This window comes from Thunnus albacares, chromosome 8 (genome assembly GCF_914725855.1).
Source record: "Thunnus albacares chromosome 8, fThuAlb1.1, whole genome shotgun sequence".
Classification (NCBI taxonomy): Eukaryota; Metazoa; Chordata; class Actinopteri; order Scombriformes; family Scombridae; genus Thunnus; species Thunnus albacares.
The window spans coordinates 31,606,433-31,629,236 of NC_058113.1; the positions used below are offsets into that span (position 1 = coordinate 31,606,433).

The window sequence follows — 22,804 nt, forward strand, 5'->3', positions numbered from 1 at the left end:
CAGGTTTGATTTTCTGTATTCAAAGTTTGAACACGTCACTCTACCCAACATTTAGTGCAAGTTCTGCAAACATTACATCATCACTCATTCAGCAGGTTCCTGCAAGATTGTCCTGCTGCATCTTTCAATGTGTCGGCTTGTTGCCCAATTAAAAAGACGTAACCGAATATGGTGAAATAAGATTATGGTATTCATGACAGTAATCATTCATCACTATTAAACAAGTAGACATTTGACAGAAGTGCTTGGCAATGTATCGTTAAAGCTATATTTCACTCTGGCAGAACATTTCAACCTTTCACCCTACAGACATAATTATCTCAGTTACAGTCGTCAACCTGTCAGCACTGGTGTTATTTTGAATTATTTTAACAGCAATTATGGGTGAAAATTGTCACAATGCTCCTGCAGAAAGAATAGCTTTACTGTGAACCAGGTCGCAGTTTATCACTGTTGCAGCTAAATTACATAATTTGCACATGAAATAATGGAGACTTTGTATGTTTACTGAGACAAATAAGACAGATGACTCTACGCTACAAGGCTGCTCTCTCAGCCACAGCGTCTGGTCGACATAATGAACATCATTTAAAAAGGTTTATGTGCAAGAAAGTGATCCTGTTTGAAGCCTCTAAATGCACAGCAGCTTATTAAGAGGATAGAAAACTCAGCTAATGAGTTGATCAGTGATTTGACGAGCAGAAGACAAAAAATTTGCTCGTTCTTCTTCTCGAATGTGAGAATTTGCTGCTTTTTTTTGTTTTATATGAGAGTAAAATTAATATTTTTAGGTTTCGGATAGTTGATCAGACAAAACAATTTGAAAGAGTCACCTTGAGATCTCTGGGGGGGTTTTTGAGGTTATAAACTAATCACTTATTTGAGATTTAATGATCATTTCTTGCAGACCGTTGCTGTGGCAACAGGGCGCTGTGCACTGAGCGAGGACAGTCGAGTTTTTAACCGAGGTCAACGGCCTTCATCAACAAACTGAGTTTGCTCAGTTGTCATCATGTGACCATCACCAGCTCCATGACAACTGAGTAAACTCATCATTGCTAATGAAGACGTGGTTGAAAGTACCAAAAAAAAGCTAGAAAGTGGACCTTTAGTTAAGAATATCTGTCCAAATACTGTTCATAAAGGTCATAAATAGACTTTCATTCATTTACTTTTCAAATTGGCTTCTAGATAAAAAGTCGAATCGATGCAACGCGACAGAGAGAAAAAAGGTCCACGGTTCTGTTTCCTTTCGGCAAGTCGCGACGCAATTCAAAGGAAGTCCAACCGAGAGTCAATGACATTTGTTACTTTGACTCACAGTTAGTAACTGTTCATGCACACATTTTTTGTCTGAAACACAACTCTGAGTGTGAAATCTGCTGACTGCTTCCACATGACGCAACGTAATCTCTACGTGTATTTTCATTCTCAGCGTTGCCGATGTGTTCACAGCACATCTGAGGAAGAACTGAATCTAATACACCAGTTCACTAAACAAGACTCGGTTGCCAAGGAATTTGTGACTCAACTACAAAGCTTTGCTAGTGTCGTAGAGTTAAGCAGCGTAGAATATAGCGACTACATTATTACATAACAGACTGCTGATGGGTGTTTGCGGTGTGGAAAGTTTCCATACTGCAAACTGAGGAAACAAGGTGCACACAGTCGGATGGTTCTATGTGAAGAAACAAAGTGACAGATTCATTCCCATGTACTGTAAAAATAATTAGAAATATGTCAACATAAAAGTAAATAGAGGATGTGTACTTGGCAACACGTTACAGTTTTTTTACCTGTAAAAGGTTGATAGCAACAGTCATACATTTACACACACACACACACACATACATACATACAGGTACTTTATAACACATACACTGTGTGATAACTGTCTCCAGCAGTGCTGAGTGCTGACATGAGGCCTGTCAGTGAAATCAGGCTGATATTTCTCACTCCGCCGTCACATCCACAGACAACATGAAGAGACATCATTCTACCGCTGCCGTACTGGATTCCCTGTGGTGCTGCTCTGCTGCACTGCTCCTGAGAATTTAAAAAAAACAAAACAAAAAAACCTTCACGGTTCATTTAAGTAAACTAACTTTCCTTTTTTTTTTTTTTTCCACCGGCCACAGAGGCTCTGACAGACTCTGAAACAGCTTTTTATTATTTTGTCAGAGACTCTTCAGGCTATTGAACAGTTTCATCATCAAGCAACTTCTTCTTATTCAAGTAGTTTTGCAGCAGTGAGCATCTCAAGCATCTTGTGCTGATTTATCAGAGGTTATAATGACCCTAAATATTATTCCTTTCTGCTTTATTATTTTATTGTATTTATAGCTCAGAACAGCCTGGTTTCTACTCCAGGTGGTCTTTCTATTTTCAGTGGAGAAGCGACAGCGTGATATATAGAAGCAGCTGAAGCATATAGCCCGACAAAGCTTTTTCTTTGCTCCTTATTATTTGTCAGAGCTTGGATGAATTTACTAGACAGCTGTCAGATCAAGTTGTCTGTACACTAGACGATTGATGGGTCTCTCTTACCGAGATATCATCATCATCCCTTCTTATATCTGACTGGATGGATGTTTCACTCGCTGTAACTCGCCTGATTTTTGAAAATGAAAAGGCGGTTGTTCTAGAGACAACGGCAAATTTCATCCCAAATCTCAGCTATCATCATCACACCTACATGTGAAAGTTAAACATCTAAATCCAAAACCATGGCTGTTAATCTGCTGCTATAAATCCTCCACTCTGGTTTCAGGTTTTCCCACCAGGCTGCAGGGATTTGCTCCCATTCAGCCACAAGAGCATCACTGATACTGGGTGATAAGGTCTGGCTCGGAGTCAGTGTTCCAGTTCATCCCAGAAGGTGTTGGATGGGGTTGAGGCCACATTCTTCCACACCAAACTGGGAAAACCATTTCTTTACAGAGCTAGCTTTGTGCACGGGGGCATCGTCATGTTGAAACAGGAAAGGGACAAACACAAACTGTTGACATAGTTAGAAGCACTCTGCTGTAGGAGATTAACATTTTCCTTCACTGGAATCAAGGAGACCAAACCAGGATAAACATCCCCAAACCAAAAGTAAACTAAAATACGTGGACAGGGATGTCCACAGGTGTCCTCCTACCTCTCTGAGGAAGTTACTTTCCCTGTGTGGAATCTCAGAAACTTCATAATATTCCAGAAACTCAAAACTAGGTACTAAGAATACACTTCTAGACTGTTGAGGTGCTCATTGCGGCAAAAGAGAACCTGAAAAGAAGCCTAATTTTGCAGCTCGTGGCTGACAGCTGGTGTTTATTTCAACCTGTAACTCCTCCACAACCAGTTGAATCCAGGATGTGGGTTGGTGAGATCCCTCAGACCAAAACTGCTGTATTTATTTTAAATATTCCATCTGGTGGTTGTAAGCTCAGTTCATTGGAGATAAATAGACATACTGTGTCTATGTTGCCGCTCTAATCATCGCTCTCTGTTTGGTGAAATTTTGGTGAGACTTATCTGTTTTCTGTCCCCAAACGTCTTGACTTTTTATTCCACTCAGAAGTTCCTCTTGGTAATAATTTATTCCTTTACTATAACTCTGTGATATCCTCAAGCCGCTGTTGAAGCCAAGGATGTGTCCATTTAGCTCTGCGAAGGTTTTAAGTGAGAGAAGACGGGGAAAAGATTGTACCAGTCACATTCTGGGCTCTTTGGGTTTTTACTGAGGCCTTGTTTACCTCATCACATCCAAAGTACAGTTTCAGAAATACCCAATGATATTCTATATCCTTGCAAATCTCTCTCTCTCTCTCCAAATCCCTGCCCCCCGTCCTCTTTCCAGCTCCGTCTTCACTGCAGCTGAGAGACTTTGAGGGGTGCGGTGCTGGCAAAGTCCAAGAAGAAGGGTCCTTCCTGTTTGGGGAGGAAGGTGGTGGGAATGACGTTGTAGATGCCTGCTGGGACGTGTTCGGCTTCCATGTAGCAGAAGCCGCATCTGGGAAAAAAAAAAAAGAGAATCAGTTCAGAGCGGGAGGCGACACAGCATCACAGTTTCAATCCAGATAAAAAAAAAAAAAATCAGTTACAGACTAATTTGCAGAACGCTATTGACTTAATGTAGCGTTACACAGAACAGATGAGTTTACAGCAGCATGTATATAAAGACATGTTATCTCCAGGGACACGTGGCCGACCTATGTGACATCCTCGTTACGCTCATTTGTGTTGGAAATTCCTGTGGAGACGGTCACAATGAGTTCTTGTCTGCTTGACTCGGTCAGCGACTGTTGCTGATGCGCTTCTGCAAACTCACTTTCACACTGTATGCGATGTTACAAACACACTGAAACACTCGCTGATGAAGTTCTTTGTTCGTTTTTAATTAATTCCCAACTGAGTGTTTGATCTCATGAAATCAGATTTGTCTTTAATTCTTCGGAGGACAATGTGGTGCTTTAACGCTCACGTTATGCATGAACGTGTGACTAATACTGTTTAAAACATGCAGGTGGTCTTTGGGTAGACTGCCTTTTGACAGCACGTGGCTCTGTTATGTTTCTACATTTAGATTTTAGTTTTACTTAGAAGTGAAGCAATTTCTTCCACAACTCTGTAGAAGAAGAGAACACAATAAAACAGATAAAATAATGAGCCTGGTTAACACACTAATAATAAGGCAAATAATGACTGTTGAATTCAGGAAAAGTAATAAATTGATCCTCATTGGACATGAATTACTAACCAAGAGCCTTCAGTGTCGAGCTGGTCAATGGTGGAGTCTTTGACTTCTAGTAGAGCTATTGAACCATGTTTGCATGAGCAGGTTTGGTTTATAAGTTGTGCTCTACTAACACATGTACGCTCATGATATACAGTCTACTTTCTTCTTTTATTGTCTCTGTTTCGTAAACTCTCTTTAATTTCCTATTTTGTGAATATAAATCGTGTTATTATATTATAGTTTGTTTGATGTTTTTAATGTGAAGCACTTTGTAACTTTTGTTGTTTTGCTAGATAAATAAATCTTTACTTATGTTTCTGTTCAACAAAACTTCTCCGCGCTCGGCCTCGCGAAAGGACGTGATGTCACGTTTCTGATGTGAGTAATGATTGATCAGAGCGATCACAAACTGTAAGCAGTGTGTGAGTGTGTACTAAAACTGGTGACAAAACACACTAGAATATAATATTTTCCATTTTCCATTCGACACGGTGCAGCAGTGTTTCTATTGGCCGATCAAGCACATCCGCTCGGTCAAAGGTGAACTGAGGTGAACTCTGACCTTCGCCTCTCCAGCCTATCGCACTGAAACAGGAAACGCTCGCTAGAATTTGTCCACCGAGCGAGCTCCTAAAGAAACTAATGGGACACGGAGCGAATATTCATGGGATAGAAGTGTAATGTGATCGTATCTTTACATGCAACACATGAAACTGTGGGAAACATGGATTCGTTGTCTGATTACATATGAGTCAGTCTTGTAGAAATGAGACCAACCAGTAAAATACAACGTGGAAACGTCTCCGTCATTAACTTATAGTTATGTGTGATCGTTAAGAGTTTCTATCATGACACAGTTTCCCCTTGAATAACTTTAACAGAGCAACACTGACCAGTAGACATGTTGACAGTCTACTTTATGAGAGCATGAAATGTGCTTGTGTTTCATAATATCGTAACATAAATTACCGAGTTATGTAACATTTCGAATGTTCCGTGTTTCTCTACAAGCATTCAAATCTATTATTACTTGTAACGAATTAAATTATTGACTGTTATTTGCTTTATTTCTTGTCCGCTGCTGTGTCCGCACAGCGAGGTTGGATAATAATTTCACGTTATCGTTGTGTAATGATGGTAAATGACTGTGAAGTCCCGACTTCCAAGCAGGAAACCGGTTAGAGAAGGTGATGGGATGGTGGTTTTTCTCTACTGATGCCTGGTCCTCAGTTTGTTTCTGTTAGCTGTTAGGCCTGATGTACCTGTAATCTCCACTGCTCTTCTTCTGGAAGGCAGCCGGTCCCGGATCCCCGACATTCGACACCGTCACCATCTCAAAACCGACACTGTACTGCCTGCGGACGCACAGACAGAAAACAAAAGGCAGAGAGTAATTACTGATATTTTATTGTTCCAGCAGCAGAGAAACAGTCGGCCTCCTTTAAATAAAAAGTCATTCAGTCTTCTTTTGTTTCTCACTTTTATTTATTTTATATATATATTATACTATATTTTTAAATGACTGACTTTGAGTTGGTAAATTCTGCTGTTTTTATGTTCATCTTTAATAAAGTTTTAATGGACTATTAAGGTTTTTCTGTGCTTTTTTGGGGGGGGGGGGGGGGTGACGTGCTGTGAGCAGTGAAGCCGTGCTGACATGCTGCAAGTGTTTTTCACCAGTAAAGCACGTCAAGTTGTTTACCTGTTGGAGGTTTGCTGTTGTCTACAGCTCTTCATCGGACATCTCACTGTGGCTTCTACTCCTCTCTGCAGTATTTATAACTGTTTCACTGACTAAATAACCAAATATAACCAAATATCTGCAGATCCTGTAGTGACACGGACTAATGGAAAAACCCTGTATATTCAATCTGCTGGCTGATGTCAGTCAGACATTTGATTCATGGCTTTAGTTTATCACAGATACATTTGTATCGTCACATCGTAACAAGTAGCGAGAAGCTGCAGTGCCGAAATGTCAAAGATATGTTTGACGTAGTTTAGAAACAGTGTCTCGATTGCATAATTTGTCCACCAGAGACAACTGTAAAATGTCCAGCTCAGTACATATATTGGTTTGTTTATGTCATGTACAAAATGAATACTGACTGATGTATCATTATTGGCTAATTTGTCTCTCAGATATCTATCTGGAGCATCATCCAGGATGATGAGGAGCTCTGTGCTGTAAAAAACTAGTGACATACAATATTTCTGGCCTATTTAATTTGTTATGGGAGAAATACAGTAAATACAGTCGTAAATATCTTGTGATGCTGTCTGGCCACCAAGTGAACCCTGTAATGCAGTCTGGCTGCAGTCTGAGTACAATAATAACATTTTTACCGTCAAAATCATTCACACATTCGTTCCTGATCTCTTTACTGTTTGTACATACTGGTGATATAAGAATATAAGTGTACAGTCACACTTATTTCTAATTGACTGTAGAAAATACAGTTAAAAACAATTAAGTTATTATGTTAGATTATGTTATTTTGTATAAAGTAACATAAGTAACAGAATATTTGTCATGTCACAAGTTTGGAGTTTGGAGAGAGAATTAAACAATGCTGAGTCGCTGAGTCATCCTGGTGTGTGTGTGTGTGTGTGTGTGTGTGTGTGTGTGTGTTAGTGAGGCAGAATGCGACAGTCAGACAGAAGGATCCAGAGGCCAAAGTGTGTAAAGTCACAGAGTCATCTCATTGGTCGTTTGTTTAATAAGTCTTTTAAAGTTAAGTGAGACCAAATGGGTGCCGTCATTTCTAAATTTCTACAGATTTATAACATTTATAACATTTGTAACTACTCAGATTTCGCATCCATCTAAATAACACAAAGGGAATGTGACAAAATCTGTCAAAATGTTGTCATTCTGATACACACACACACAATATTATGATGACATTCCTTGTAACAGGAGTCAGAAGTTTAATTTTTTCCCCTTCGTCAGCATGTTGACAATGTAGCTTGTTGACTACATGGAGGAGCCAAGACTAAACACTGAAACATTGTCTGTTATCAAAATCTATTAGAGCTGCTAGAAATATCTGGACATGATGTAACACTGGTAACTTACGGTCAGTTATCCACAGGAAGAAGAAAAGTCTAACACGACTAAGAGTCTGCAGCTACGCTAGTGGCTCTGTGAGACTGTACTTAAGCACAGATGGTTGAGATAAATGGGATCTGGGAACAAAAAAAACGCTGTGCCAATCCATCCGATAGTTGTTGAGATACGCTGGATAAGTGAAAACTGTCCTGCTGGTGGCCCTGTCATCAAAGTAATTAGGATTCATCCTCTGAGGACCATGAATATCTGTACAAAGTTACATCTATCCAATAGATGTTAAGACTTGTCAGTGTGGCCCAAAGTGGTGGACTGACTGAATGACGTTACCATCTGGTAGCATGTGCCAGAAATGTTAAATACATCCTCAGTAGCAGAGTTGAAGTTTGTTTTAAGGTTGTTTTTACAGACTTAAAACCATAAGAGTTGAAGCTACATCGACTAGTCATTGTCAGATATTAACAGAAAAGTCGATCTGGTTTTATCCTGACCTGGATCCTCGCAGTTCGATGAGCAGGGGTCCTGACCGCTCCAGGTTCACCTGATAGATCGGGTTGTGTTTGTACGAGTCCTTATAGTTCCCACAACCACCAGCAGTGGGTCCCTTCCACTGACCATTAATCTGAAGACAGAAGACAGAACAACATTCACTTTTTCGGATCAAATAGTCCACCAGCACCAAAACATTAGATACAACTCAGTGATCCTAAACCTTCAAATTCCACTGAATGTGTTGCATAAAAGAAAGCGTCAGGTCAACTTAAACGCACAATATGTAATTTCAGACCCGCAATCAAAACAATAACAAAAGACGGGGTGTGATGACGGTGTGAAGTAGCAAGGGATCATGGGAGTTGTTGTCTTCGTTGTTAAATAACCAGCTTCACCGGGATAGGATTACTCCAGTGTTAATCGTTCGGATGTTTTTACCCGCAGAGGTCTCCTCCTCTCCAGAACAAACGGACCCGGAGATTACAGGTAAAAACACTGAATAAAGCTGTTTCACCTAAAAAAAAAAATCAATATTTCTGCGAAGATGTTTGGTGACCACCGGACTTCCTGGAGGGGCTGTTAGCCGAGCTGCTGCTAACGTTTGTCCAGTTTATTTCTCTGATAACTTATGATCCAGACGTCCAATGACTAAAATCCTTCTTCTGGCTAAAAGATATAGTTAAAAACCACCTAAATTTATCATGAAAATGTGTCTTAAAACTGAACAAAAGTCAACATGAACATCCCAGTGATGTCTGATTGTGCGTCCCAGACGCAGACTGAACAATAAAACACATACTGCCTGTCGATGTGTAGATAACATACCCTTTTGGTGTGAGAGAAGGGATTTGGGATCTTGGAGAAGGTGAATTTGCATCCGGAGTACACCTACGGAAAGAAACAAAACCTGTTATTTAACAACGACCATGACTGCGTCTCACAAAAAAAAAAAAAAAATCAAGTTGGCAGACGAGGGTTTAAAACAAAGAAAAGAGAGATGTTGGGTGTTATTCCAACGTGAGTGAGTTATATAAACCAGAAAGCCAACAGGACACGTGAAGAAATATAAATATGTTAATGCTCTGGCGCAAAAGCTGATGAATAAAAGAACATATGTAGAAATCTACAAAGCAAACAACACAAAAAGATTACTTAATATTGCTTTTCATTTTCGTTAAAAGCCATTTAATTCGACAAAATGTAAAATGTTTCCAAATGGTGGATATCTCACTTTGGAGCAAGGTTGTTAATTAATGTATGAATATCTGCACACAAAATAGAGTTTTTAATTCGAGCGCTGTTTCGATAAATGCGACATCAGAACAGAAATCACGTTTCCTGCTTCTTGCTTTGATCTCTGGTGAAAACTCAGTGAACAAGAGAGTCGTTCTCTGGACGATTTTCAAAGAGAAACGCTGATCTGAGCTGAGGGGAGATCGCTCCCACGGACGGCTCAGTGGAGAGAGACAGAGAGAGAGAGAGAGAGAGAGAGAGAGCATTGGATATGACAGTTGTGTTGCTCAAGACTACACACACACACACACACACACACACACACACACACACCTCACAGCAGACACGTGTACAGAGGACATGCTTTTCTTTAATGAGTGATTCAGTATAAACACTTCTCCACGGTCCTCGCTGCAGTTCGCAAGAGGAGACCATAAATTATAAATGACAAAAAATATATTTGGGTCACACACACACACACACACACACACACACACACACACACACACACACACACACACACACACTAAAGTCCCTGACTCCCTTAGCCACTCTCAAGGAGCTGACGTTTTCCAGAAGTGCAGCAGCGGCTGTAATAGAAAACAATATGTGAGGTGAATTTTAATTTACAAGGAAAGCAGATGAGGAGGACGTATTTAGACTGAGGACTGAGGTCTTACCTCCACTACCTGTATGAACCAACACAATTTTGTTCAAAACAGTCCCCGTTCTCCAACTGCATTACCCACAAGACACACGTTTGACAAAAACTAAAGCAGACACGCTGCTCGCTGCACCATTTCAAGCAAGTTTCAAGTCTTCGCAAGACTTTTTTACTGCACAAATGCACAAAAAACAAATGGCTGCCTGGAAGACATATCAATGTAAAAACCTACTATCTGCTTTATGAAACAGTCAGTGTTAGTTCTTTCTTCTAAAATAAAGTTAAACAACACATTTTACTGTATCAGGTTGTTCCATATCAACCGATCCATACAGACAACCCACCTCAGTAAAGTTCATTCAAACAGATTTTGAAAATTTTGAGACAGTAAGAGCCTATTTGAAGACTAAAAGGCTTCAGCTTTAATCTCTTGTTCTGTATTGTTCTGTGACACAGAGTGACGAGTTGAGCTCTGAGACAGATGATTCAAATCATGAGCATCGACACAAATAAAAGAAGTTTTTCTCACCCGCAGAGTGTAGTTGATGGTGTTCTGTTTCTCATACTGAGAAACCACCAGCGTGAAGGTGTGACTCCCTGCGCTGGTCAGCCTCATCTTTGTCAGGTAGTGGGGACTGTTGATGCGGATGCCATCGATGTAAGGAGGAGGGTCCGCTGCGGAGGGAAGACAGGAGGAGAGTCGTTTATAGAGAATAAAAGACTGCAGCTGACAGTTAAGGAAAAAACTCAACCTTTACTGGAACTATCTGCATTTTATGGAAGTCAGGAGGTTTATTTGGTGGTGTTTGTAACACATCTGTCTTTGTAAATGGAGTAATGTATCAGAAAAGGACTAATCTTTCTTCTCAAGACACCTGACCTTGTTGTGACTGTGTGACAAATAGAAAGACATGATAAAAAAAGTGCTGCCATCAACAAATCTCACAGTTCAGTGCCGCAGAGAAACCTTACCTGGATAGTAAACCTTCTTCCCATCTGTCTTGTAAACGACCAGGGTGATAAACTCCCTGTTTTGTGCAAAGTCCTCCTAGAAGAACAAACAAACAGTCATCAGATAAAAGTGAGGCCTTACATGATCTCATTACTGGTACTGAGGTTTGAACAACATACAAATACATCATGAGATGATATTATAATCTCCCGGCTCCGTATCTCTACCTTGTCAGTGATGTGTCTGGTGAGCAGCACCCACACAGCAGCTCCTCCTGTTGGACACTGGACCTCCAGCTTGTACTGGGGGTTGTTGGCCAGACTGTAGACGTCCTTCACTGGACCCTGTCTCCCATCCCAGCTACTGCAGACGGCACACAAACCAGAACACACACGTCAGACTTCAGAATAGTAAGTAGTAGTGTTGTATGTAAAAAAACATTTTGATTTTTACACCACAGTTATATACTGGATATCTGGTATCTATTGTATAATCAAATATCTACAAACACACCTGTGAATACAGGTGGAGTCTTTGAACAGGGCGGGGTTCCAGCTCAGGTAAATGACATCATAGTATTGACACAGGTCCTCCCATGCGATCCAGAAAACACCTGGAGAGCAAAAAATGGTGCAAAATGTCAGTATACCTTCACTGATTCAAGCAATAAATCATTTTAGTTCAGGAAAGATCCTCAAATAATCCTTCAGTAGATTTAAGCTGATAGTCACTTCACCCCAACTTCTGCTGTGATCTGGTTCATTTATGTTCAAATGTAGATATTTAAGAGAAAAGGGAACCAGCAGGTAGAATGAAAGAATGAGAATACCGTTATCGAACTTCTGTGCTGTCTTGGGGTCAAAGTTGAGGTATTTGAGGAGTTCAGGTGTCCAGTTCTTCTCGTCTCGCTCGCTGTAGCGCCCCTTCCACCGTAGATGGCTCCACGGATTCTTCAGCTGCAGGAAACGCATTCCCTAAGACGGCAACACGCCGGCAGATACGGGGTTAATTACAAGAAATGGCTGAAAGGGCAGAATTCCTACTCATTTATCTACCGGCCATAGAGACTCGTGAGTTCCATCATTTACCAGGAACCTTTATTAATGCAGCGAGGAGCGGGATTTTAAGAATCAAATTGTATATGTGCTTTAATTTGGATTTCCTACAGAATATCAAGTGGAAAATTTTAAAAGGATCATTTATCTGCTTTCAACTGAGAGTGTTTGATTTGGTGAAAACATCTCATTTTCTCACCCTTTGTAGGTTTCTACTGACATGAGCTGCCTATTAAACAAGACATCAGTCACAAATGACATGATGTGCAATCCTTACTTCATTTAAATGAACTCACAAACTCTTAGATGATAAATATGTGAATGGGATGCTAACAGAATGTTGTAGTGATGAGGCTAGGCTAACTTTATGCTACTTGAAGAGTAGTGTTGAATTTAAACCACTTAATTTAGACTAAAGTAGCACATGAAGCCAACTAAGCTAATTAAGAAACCAAATTTGCCATTGACTTTTATAATGTTCAAGTCGTTAGCTTTGTACAGTTGTTCCTAATGAATCATTAAAGCTGAAGTTTTTACCACCTGACTCTAAATATAAGTGCTTATAATGACATGCAAATATTACTTTAATTATGCTAACCTTGTAATCCCTGATGTCAAGTACAGCATAGGCATGTGTTGGCACTAAACCCCATTTCTCCCCTTCTGCCTCTGTCATCACCCCCGTTGCCGTGGTGATGAGGACGTCACCCCTGTGAAACCTGGATACGGAGGGAGAGAAGAAGAGGAAGAAAACACAGAGGGAGAGTAAAAACAGAGATCAGATGTCCGAAGGACAAAAAAAGGCGAAGAAAGACAAAAAACAAGAGACAGACAGAAGTGAAGACATAAAAACACAAATACGGTGAAAATGTCTCTTTAAACTTGAAAATGAGTGTTACTGACCTCTGGAAGAGCATGCGGAAGGTGTCGTCCTTGCTGAATGACTGATTGTCAGAGTGCATAGCGATGCGTTCAGGGATCCAGCCAGTGAGCGCATGTAGATCAATGTTCTGTAAAAAAACAGAGCAAATACATGAATTCTTACTTTTTCCACAACTAACTTTGGTTTATATTCAGTATGATGTCTGCTGAGAATGGATCAGGAATACAGCAGCAAATATTTATGCAGATTTTGTGCAATTTAAAAACCTTTCAAGGTCTGGAAGTGATCAGATGGGTTTTTTGTCCCCCCCAAACTTCCAGACTTGCCAAGTAAAACAAAAGACCTTTAAGCTATATTTAAATGACAGATTTTCTTTGTTCCTCATTTGCTAAATGTTCTTTAATCATTTTATATCTGGGGGCTGTCAAACACAACCAGCCTTCTAGTGTTGAACTCTGAGCAGCTTCACTGTAGCAGCTAAAATAATTAGTTTAAAAATAGTTGCATCTCCCGGTTTCTCCACCTTCACCTACCGAGTTGGATCCGGGGAAGTCGTAGCCTCCCATCACCTTCATGTAGGCCTTCTCTATAAGAGAGACCCAGAGCTCGTTCCTGTTGCTGGAGTAGGAACACAGCAGCTCTCCGTTACGATCCACCGGCAGGTAGTCGTCTATGATCACCTGCGGCGGGGACAGAGACACGCTGTCAGTGCGGAGTACTGGCTGCTTGACGGATGTTGTATGAAAGAGTAGATGATGATAAATAGATGAATACTTTTAATTTTATAACTGAATGTGTGCGTATATTTTAAGGGCACTTGGAGAAAATTTGTGTTACTATTTTACAATAACCTTTTCCATTCAGAAACAGGAAATGAAGAATATTTGCAACATCACACTACTTGTATTGCATTTTTTAAGTGCTCTTCTATTCTACTGTATATCTGGTGTCTTTTTCTGGCCCCCTTTTGTGTTTTTGTGTCTCCACAGATGTGCTGACTGTGGTGATTTGTCTTTTACCTTCCTGGGGACTCCGTTGATGTGAAGCTTGACCATGTACTTCCCACAGGGGTTATACTCCGGCTCTCCTCGTCTGTTCTGAGGGTAGATGATGCTGTAAGACACACACACACATAGACACACACACACACACACACACACACACACACACACACACACACACACACACACACACACAGTCTCAGGGTTGACTCCTATCTCAATTTTCCAGTCTGCGTAATGCTAAGACCATGTTTTCCTTTACTTTACTGCTCAGAGATTGAAGCTCAAAGGAGCAGATAAGTGCAGGTAAGTGTTTGGCTTTGATGCTGTATGAAGTAAAAAGTTGCTTTTTATCAGATTAAATTAAATTAAATTAAATATTTAGTTTATTTCAGGCTTCTTACATACTACAAACAATGTGGTGAGTTTCTTTAAAAAGAAAAACTCAAACAAATCTGATTTAATCACAACTGGTAATCACGCCACAGTATAAAGGATGACTTTGACTTTACTACCCTGGAATTTTTCATGAGTTTCTTATTGAATTAAAAGCTGTTTCAGATGCGTTTCATAAGCCTTGGACAACAAATATGGGTCAAACCCTTAAAGCAACACAGTACCTGGTGATAAGTTTCTTGTTGTAGCGCCTCTCGTAGGCCGCGCTGATGGCGAGCGACGCCACGAACGAACAGTCAGACACCACCGTCTGGACAACAGCAGATCAGATTACGATGAACAAACAAATCGAGTGCTGTTTGAGTCTTCGTACAAATACAAAACACAAAGCACAGAAAGAGCTTTGGACAATGCATGGACACCCCTGACGTGTGTTATGTCTGCTATGAAGATCCTTATCTATGATGATGTGACTCCATCTACTGGCTGAATTTAAACATTTCCACACAGGAAAGAAACATACAACACAGCTGAGAACTGAGAGAAGTAGAATTAACAAATATTTTAAATATGGAGTAAACCAGTTGTCCTCAAAGATACACAGGTAGGCACAAAGCAAATGATTACAATTAGATGATAATACTATTCTCCATTTAATAATCAAATACAAACACTTAACGAGCTTAAATGTGCCACAGAGGCAGATGAAGTCTCTCACACTACAGTTGACAAAAAGCCAAATGAGTAACTGTCAGTATACAATAGAGCTGCGATGATTAGACGATAAATCAATTAGTTGCCAACTATTTTGATAATCGATTATTTGTTTGGAGTCATGGAGTCTGATTCCAGCTTCTCAAATGTGAACAGTCTGGTTTCTTTAGTCCTGTGTGACAGTAAACTGAATATCTTTAAGTTGTGGACAAAACATGACATTTAAGGACGTCATCTTGGGAGACATTGATCGACATTTTCTACCATTTTCAGACATTTTATGTGGCAAACAACTAATCCATAAACTGAGAGAATGACTGACAGATTGATCAATAATGAAAACAATTGTTAGTTGCAGCCCTAATATACAACATACAGTAAAGAGCTAGACGCATAAATCATCCAGGCTGATACTGGCTTATGTCAGATATAATATTATCAGCGTATATGTGGGCTGATAAGTGAAACTGCAGGACAGAAACGTCAAACCAGGTTTCAGGTCATTTACAAAGAGAGTTCAGATTATCACAACTCTTAAAAATTAAAAAAAGACAAATTAAGGGATCTGAATCAAGGCTGTTTGTTTATCTTATGAGTTTCTGTAAAATATTTGGCAAATCAATCAGTAGCAGATTTTTTTTACTCTCAAATATTGATTTCTGTATCGGCATCAGTCGGGCTGTAATACTGTAGGCTATAGCTGGATCCACTGACTCCGGCTGCTTATCTGACCTGTTTGATGCTGAAGCTGGACACAGACATGATCATGGTGGGGTTATTGCAGATCTCATCTGGCCGGACCCAGCGGGAGAAGATGGCTTTCTGTTTGGGTGACAGTGCCAGTTTCCCTGTTTTGTCCCTGTGATTGAAAGAATTAAAAGAAATTACAGGAAACATAAAGAGTTAAAGTGCGTTCGCCTCACAGATTCGGATCCAACTGACACCGACTGTAGCTGCTCTTTTTTTTTTGTTTGTTCATCACACCAAACCTCATCTAAAAAAATCTCACCAACTGTAAATACTGCAGTTCCAACGATATGCGGTAGCTTTTAACAGCTGATACTTCTGGACTGAAGGTGCAGATAATAAGATGTAAGTATTCTTTACCAATTATTTGAATCTTGGCAAAAAACTTCAACTGTCACATAGCAGATATGTTAGTAGAAGTACTGCATGTGAGGCTGATCCATTAACTTGTGTAATAGCTTGAATGGCATATATTAGCTTTGACGCTGTGCTGCTATAAATAACGCTGTCAAAAAATAACAGAAAGCAGACTCACGAGAAAGGGACAGGAAAGGCAAAGCGCTCCTTCAGGTCCACGCTCATGAACGGCACGTAGGCTATGCCATTGATCGTAGACGTAGTCCTGAAAATGAAAATGATTAACGGATCAGAACAGCTTGATCAGGTGTTGATTCGAGTCAATACTGTGGGTAGTGACAATTAAAACATGATTAGTCAGCAATATATGAATGCCGTTGTATTTATTTGACCTAAAATGAATTAGGAAAACAAGATAGCAATCCAGTAGTAAAAAAAGGAAAAAATTAATGATATTGCTAGTAAATCAATAACAATTTTAACTGGCTAGATGTAGAATTTATCTGTGATTATTATTATTTGTATTATTCTGTGATAGCGACATGCAAATCATGCTGATTACATATGGTAAATGTTTGTTTGTAGAAAAATGAAACAGATAAAATTGGTTCAGTCTGTGTGACCTGACCTGATCTCTGGGTGTGTAGCCTGCAGACCACCAGCAGATGGTGCTAAAGTAAATAATTTTATAACCTTTTTCCAGACAAGTTTTGGGTCAAACTGATCAATTGTTGGATTTCCACATTTTTTCCAAGATATTTTCAGTGACTTGTGTACTTTTTTTTTTTTTTGGTGCAAACAGGTTAGTCTATGCTAAAGATGCTGCAAGTGGAGTATCAGTATTCTATGAAATTGGCTGAAGATATCCTAATCAAAACTTTAACTCTGATCTCAGATTTTTTCTCTAAGTCCAATTTGAATCACAGAAGTCAAATATGAGTCTGAATTGTTTGTGTTCACTGCATTTAAAAGCCTTTAAGAGTCACATATTCAGACCCCTGTGACTGTTCACATAACAATCGTTATTTCACTGCAGATTAAAAACATTTCTTGGAAGATTTTTTAGTCAACTTTGTCTTTTTCCAGGACTTTCTCCTGACTGGAGAGTAGTATCAAAAAGTTCCTCAGATCCACCGGGATCTGTGTGAAGTAGCATCACTGAGCAGCAGCTGACTCACCTGAGCACCTCGATCTCATCAGACGTGTAGCGCTGACCATGGGGCTCGCTGGACTGGACCGCCCGGACCGGCTGGGGCTGCGGTCGGTCGTGGACGGTGAAGTCTGGTCCGAGGGGAAAAAACTGGCGGACCGGTCCCCCAGGAGTGCCACTACTGTTAGGCTTGGTCACAGATGGTCCCGTCCTGTCCTGAGCTGGAATTGATTTGGACTGGGATTCTTTAAGACCCTCCGCCCTGACAGAACATAGTTTTTTTTTTTAGTTCAGTCTGGAAAATCCATTCACTTTGTTTCAGAAAATACTTGATTACACCACAACAATGTAAAAATATAGGACACAGATCTTTATTTATGGTGAGGAATCTCTTTTAGGGATAATTTATTGCTTAGAATGTATATTTTCCAGGTGTAGAAGCAACAAAAGGGAAGAAAGAGCAAGAAACACAAGAACACAAAATCTGGAGGTTTAGGAATGAGCTGCTTGAAGACAAGCTACTTCTAAGATGCTTCCGGAGCTGTAGTGGAGACGTAGTGGAGATGTTATGGAATATAATAATACATAATACAATACAGCTTTGTCCAGTAGACATTTATAACTACAGTTGAGGAACATTTACCTGTCTAAAGCCTGACGTGCTAGCTGCTTCAGCTTGGTCTGCAGTGCCTGGTCCGACGTCTCGTTGGACTGTTGCAAACACAGAAGGAGAAACAAACAAGTTGGGTCTCTGTGACTGACAGAGTAAAGACAGAAAGACGGACAGAGAGTGAGAGACCTACTGTTTTAATGCACAGCTCCACAGCCTGAGTGTACAGTTCAATGGCTTCATCACCGTTCCCCTTCTCGTCTTCCTCGAAGGCCTGGGTGACCAGGAAGTGGGCACGTTCCAGGTCCACCTGCTGCCGAGACTTCAGCGGGTCGCTCTTCTGTGCCTGGACTGGGGTCAAAAGGAGGAAGAAATGGTTGGGACACAAAATAGACACTTTGTTAATAGAGTATCCAGGCGGCTGAGTAAACAAAAGACGACGTCCCTCATGTGCATCAGCAGATTGCTCATTCACACTGCTAATATTTCTCCATTAGTTAGTGTTGTTACAACTACAAACGGGAAAATCTTTTCAATTTGGGCGGCTTTGTTGCATCTTTTCCACAGAAGTTTTTTTATGTCCATGTTTGAACTAATTTAGCCAACCATGGCTGGTTGGACTGGAGCCCAGTTATAGTCTCAGTGTGTTTCTCCTTGTTTTACTAGTACAAAATACATATAGAAAATACATATAATAACCTTTATGAGGGTTATAATGTTCAGTTTTTGTTGGAACTGTTAGAGAGGTGTTAACTCAATTTAAAGATAATTTTGGAAGCTGTTTTTTGTTTCTAATATTTTGTCCACCCCATTTTTATCAATGAGGATGGACTCATTCGGTTAAACGTCAGGTTCAGGCCGGGGTTATTCCTGGTTTAGATACAGAGAGCCTTGCAACTTCAGAATGAGTTAAGATATTAAAAGTATAATGAGCAAATGGTTGAACGTGTATTTTTTCTGGATGGGTGAAAAAATACTGAACTATCATGAAATAGGTTATGAGAATTAAAAAACGACAACCACACTCCTCTATTTAAGCAGCTGTTACAGTCAACAGCTACACACTGTACTACACAGTACCAGACGTCATCCACTGGCCGTCCAACAAGACAGGACACTCCCACTGTCACTGTAGTCACACCCTTGTGTGCACACACACCCATCATGTGAGCAGAGTCATGGAAAAAAGTAGTCAGAGAGAAACTGAGAAAGTATGTCCTTAGTTTAGTACTATTTCTGTGAGCTTTATTGCTAATTACTACCACTTCACCTCTCTAGGATTTTAGATCAGATTAGATTAATATGTAAAAGAACAGTAATGAGGGATGAATAATTGCAGGTTTACTCCTCAACATTTAAAGCACTGGAAACACAGTGAAGTCATTAAAACCTCCTGCTGTTCATGACTGTCAGAAACCTTTTAAATCATGCCAATCATGCCAAAGATGCCAATCATGCCACCAAGAGCACAACACCATTTTCATGATGTCCATGTTGACTTTTTGTTTGTCTTCTATGTTTGAGTTTCCAACAGCAAATACTGTTTTGCAGTATGCAAATCAATATGTATTGTTGACACTGTGTTAATGTAGATCTAACAAAAATTAAAAGGGGCAGTTCATTTTTTAACACTGAAATAAAGTTAACTTAAAGGACAGGTTCACAATTTTTGAAGTCTGGCTATTAAAAGATCCCCTTCAAACATGTTTTCATTGGAAATGATGGAGGCCAAAATCCACAGTGTTTCCACACAGTCATTTAAAAGTCTCTGTGAAGCTTATATTCAGCTTCAGCAGTCTGAGTTAGTCATATCAAGTGGATATCTGACACATTTACAGTCTTTTTATCATCAAATTCCCTCTTTGTGTTTCCTCGGACAGTGTTTCCCTGTTGAGCTGCAGGTGGAATTATAGTAACAAAAAGAGGGACTTTGGCACTAAAAAGACTGTAACGTTGAAAGATATCTACTTGATTTGACTCATTTGGATGCTGAAGCTTCATATTAACTTCAGATAAACTTTTAAATACATTTTTGCACAGAAGGAGGACTGTGGATTTTGTCCCCCGTCACTTCCATTGTAAGCGCATTATGAAGGGATCTTCTGTAGTCTGTATTACAGCAACAAAAACATATTTCATGTGGGCACCTGAGCCTTGTTTTACAGGTATACTATGCAGGATTTTCATAAAAAACAATGTATGGGCTCATACAAAAGTAATCCCTCTCAATCATCACTTATGACCCACTAGAAGTGTGTGATGGTGTATTTATCTGCAGAGACTCTGCCCTTTGCCTGTATTTTCTTATTATTTTGCTGTGTTCAAGACATTTCTGGGCGTCAACCTCTGGGCAGTTGGAGTGTAGCCCCTAGACAATAACAGCATGCACGAAGTGAGGTCGGGACTCTATAAAAACATAGCGACCAGGTTACATCACTGTCTCCATCTTTGTCCTCTGCTCCGCTCTGCTCTCTGTTTCTGTGTCATGGATGTACAAAGAGCTGCAGGGCGGAGCTGAGCTCCACACAGGCAGAGCAGAGAGGCCACAGTGGACAGGATGAAGCTCTGCATTCACACAAAATCAGGCAATACGGCACCTTCCCGCAGGGTTGTGTGGTGGGGTGCGGAGGTGTCGGTGTGTTTATTTGTAACCACCATGAAACTATCAGAAAACAATGTTTTATATATCTGATTCACAGCTTTGTTCTCGCCAGCGCTGCTCGCTCTCTTCACTCACCCTCTAGCTCGCTTGGGGAGGAGGGGCCAACTTTGAATGCTGTGTGTTTACAAAAACTAACAGACATATCCTGCATAGTATACCTTTAAGAAAGACTTGAAATATTGTCAACCTTGTAGAGAATAGGGGTGTAAAGCTATTGTGGCAAAATATTTTATAATGCAAAAAAAAGACAATGTGCATTGCTGAGCAAAGGTTTAACAAAACACCATGTATGCAATTTAGTAAGTTGGCCAAAAAGTACTGTAAAGATTAGAATCTGTTCAGGTTTTGTTTTTACAGTGGGTCCTGTGTAAGCATCCTGTAACCGAACACTAAACTTCCAGTGTCTTAGTCAGAGTTCTTGTCAATTTGGTAATGAGCATCAGCTAAAAGTAGAAAAAGTAAAATGAAACAGTGGATCATTTTTATGTCTGTCAGTCAGTTGAACTTACAGGCATTGTGGAGGGCTTGGACCCGATCCAAGTATTCATTCACTTTGTCCTGGATTCCTTCCAGTTTGGACCCTGCCATGCCAGCATATATCAGGGCCTGGGCTGCCTCCTGTAGCAAACAATCCCACAGCAAGCAGTGGTTATAAAAAGATACTGCAGTCAGCTGTCACACACTGGCCCCAAAATGTAACCCACTTGTTACTGTTATCTGATTCATAGAAAAGTAAAAAAAAAAAAAAAATCTTCGCCTACTCTTTAATGTGATTATGTGTCCAATTAGCTAAAATCCAGAGGCACATTACAATGTGCAAGTGAAAGTGAATTCTTTAAAGCAAAATGCTAACGTTGACAGTAGAAGGTGTTTACATGTCATGTTGAAATGTATAACCACTTACCTTATAATAAAACACAGCCTCATTATATTTGCCATTCTGGTCATAGGTGACAGCTGTTTTGGCAAATTTGACAGCATCGAGCTCCAGAGCCGTACAGTCCATGCTTAACACAACTTGTTGACAGAGTTAGCCAGCGAAGCTAACCGTTAGCCACCGTATTCGCCAAATTAACAAAATATCTGTCTTTCACTGGCAACACAGTTCGTTTCATCAACTCGGAAAAAGCATAGTGAAGATAATTCTGAAGAGCGTCCTTAATCCAGTGGCCAAAACCGGCCAGTTGACGTCAACCTTTTACCTTTTGACAGATGACTGCTGTACTTGCGGATACCAAAACAACCATGTTGTTTCCGGGAGACACAACTCGCGCAGTCGCAGTAGGGAGCGCAGGCAATCCCATGTGCTGCATTCAAATGCAGTAAGAAACGGTAAATTTACATTCTTTCCCGTTATTTTCACCATTCATAATTTAGTCGTCTTTACAATACAGCATCTGTCGGGGTAACTTTAAAAAGCATGATTTATGATCTAAAGGTTTAACCATTTATAATTAGAATTTTGTACCCAAATCAATCCCTCGCAATGAACAATAAAGAACCTATCACAGGACATAAGATAATTTTGTAACCATTAGATTTGAATGATTCTTCCTAATATATCAAAGGAATGAAGCCACACCTGCGCGTGCGCTACAGTTTGAAGACAAACCGCCACGAAACTTCAGTCAAGTCTCCACTTTGGTCTGAGTTCGTTCGAGCTAACTGTTTTGTCTCGACTTGGCTATTGTAACGTCCTGCTAGTGCTTATTTTAAGGTACCGTCATGTTTCAGAAACTTACCAATCTGTTCCTTATTAGCTGCTTCAATGTTCAGCTGACAGCTAGCTATGGCAGCCATTTAGTTAACGTTAGATGTTAATTAAGATGGTGCCCCTCACCTGTGTGTGTACAGGTCCCGCTGTCTTCTCGTCGACAACAGGAGATGTGCCAAATTTCTGCATGATGAATAACAATCCTACACAACAGCCAGACGCCCACCTGACTGGACTCCATCTACTTGAGGTAAGTAACAGTGGCACTGACAATTAGGGATGTGTCTGAATCAAAATTTTCCCGCTGCGATTATTGTAGGTAAAAATATCACTGTAAACGGTAACGTTGTTAGCGCGATCTTTCCCGTTATTTTCACCATTCAT

General features: G+C 40.2%; 2 protein-coding genes across 4 annotated transcripts in view; one reads left to right on the forward strand and one right to left on the reverse strand.

Moving 5' to 3' along the window:
* Positions 1-22,670, reverse strand: capn7 (calpain 7). 2 transcript variants are annotated; one of them, XM_044358848.1, is made up of 21 exons: positions 22,547-22,670; positions 21,216-21,324; positions 18,238-18,395; positions 18,078-18,145; positions 17,463-17,696; positions 16,463-16,549; positions 15,913-16,039; positions 14,691-14,776; positions 14,089-14,182; positions 13,603-13,749; positions 13,090-13,196; positions 12,785-12,905; positions 11,961-12,105; positions 11,645-11,744; positions 11,359-11,494; positions 11,152-11,227; positions 10,709-10,854; positions 9,108-9,170; positions 8,282-8,412; positions 5,983-6,075; positions 1-3,994 (listed from the first exon to the last, which is right to left on the reverse strand). In XM_044358848.1, the coding sequence occupies exons 1-21, from the start codon at positions 22,607-22,609 to the stop codon at positions 3,850-3,852; spliced, it is 2,436 nt and encodes an 811-aa protein (XP_044214783.1). In that variant the 5' UTR covers positions 22,610-22,670; the 3' UTR covers positions 1-3,849. The 2 variants fall into 2 exon arrangements, with proteins under 2 accessions (XP_044214783.1, XP_044214782.1); XM_044358847.1 differs by lacking the exon at positions 22,547-22,670 and adding an exon at positions 21,611-22,182.
* nes (nestin) overlaps positions 22,318-22,804 on the forward strand; it is a 94,253-nt gene continuing 93,766 nt past the window's right edge. For both annotated transcript variants that reach the window (XM_044358845.1, XM_044358846.1), the window contains exons 1-2: positions 22,318-22,423; positions 22,561-22,670. The gene's annotated coding sequence lies outside the window, so the exon portion shown is untranslated. The remainder of the gene's footprint in view (positions 22,424-22,560; positions 22,671-22,804) is intronic.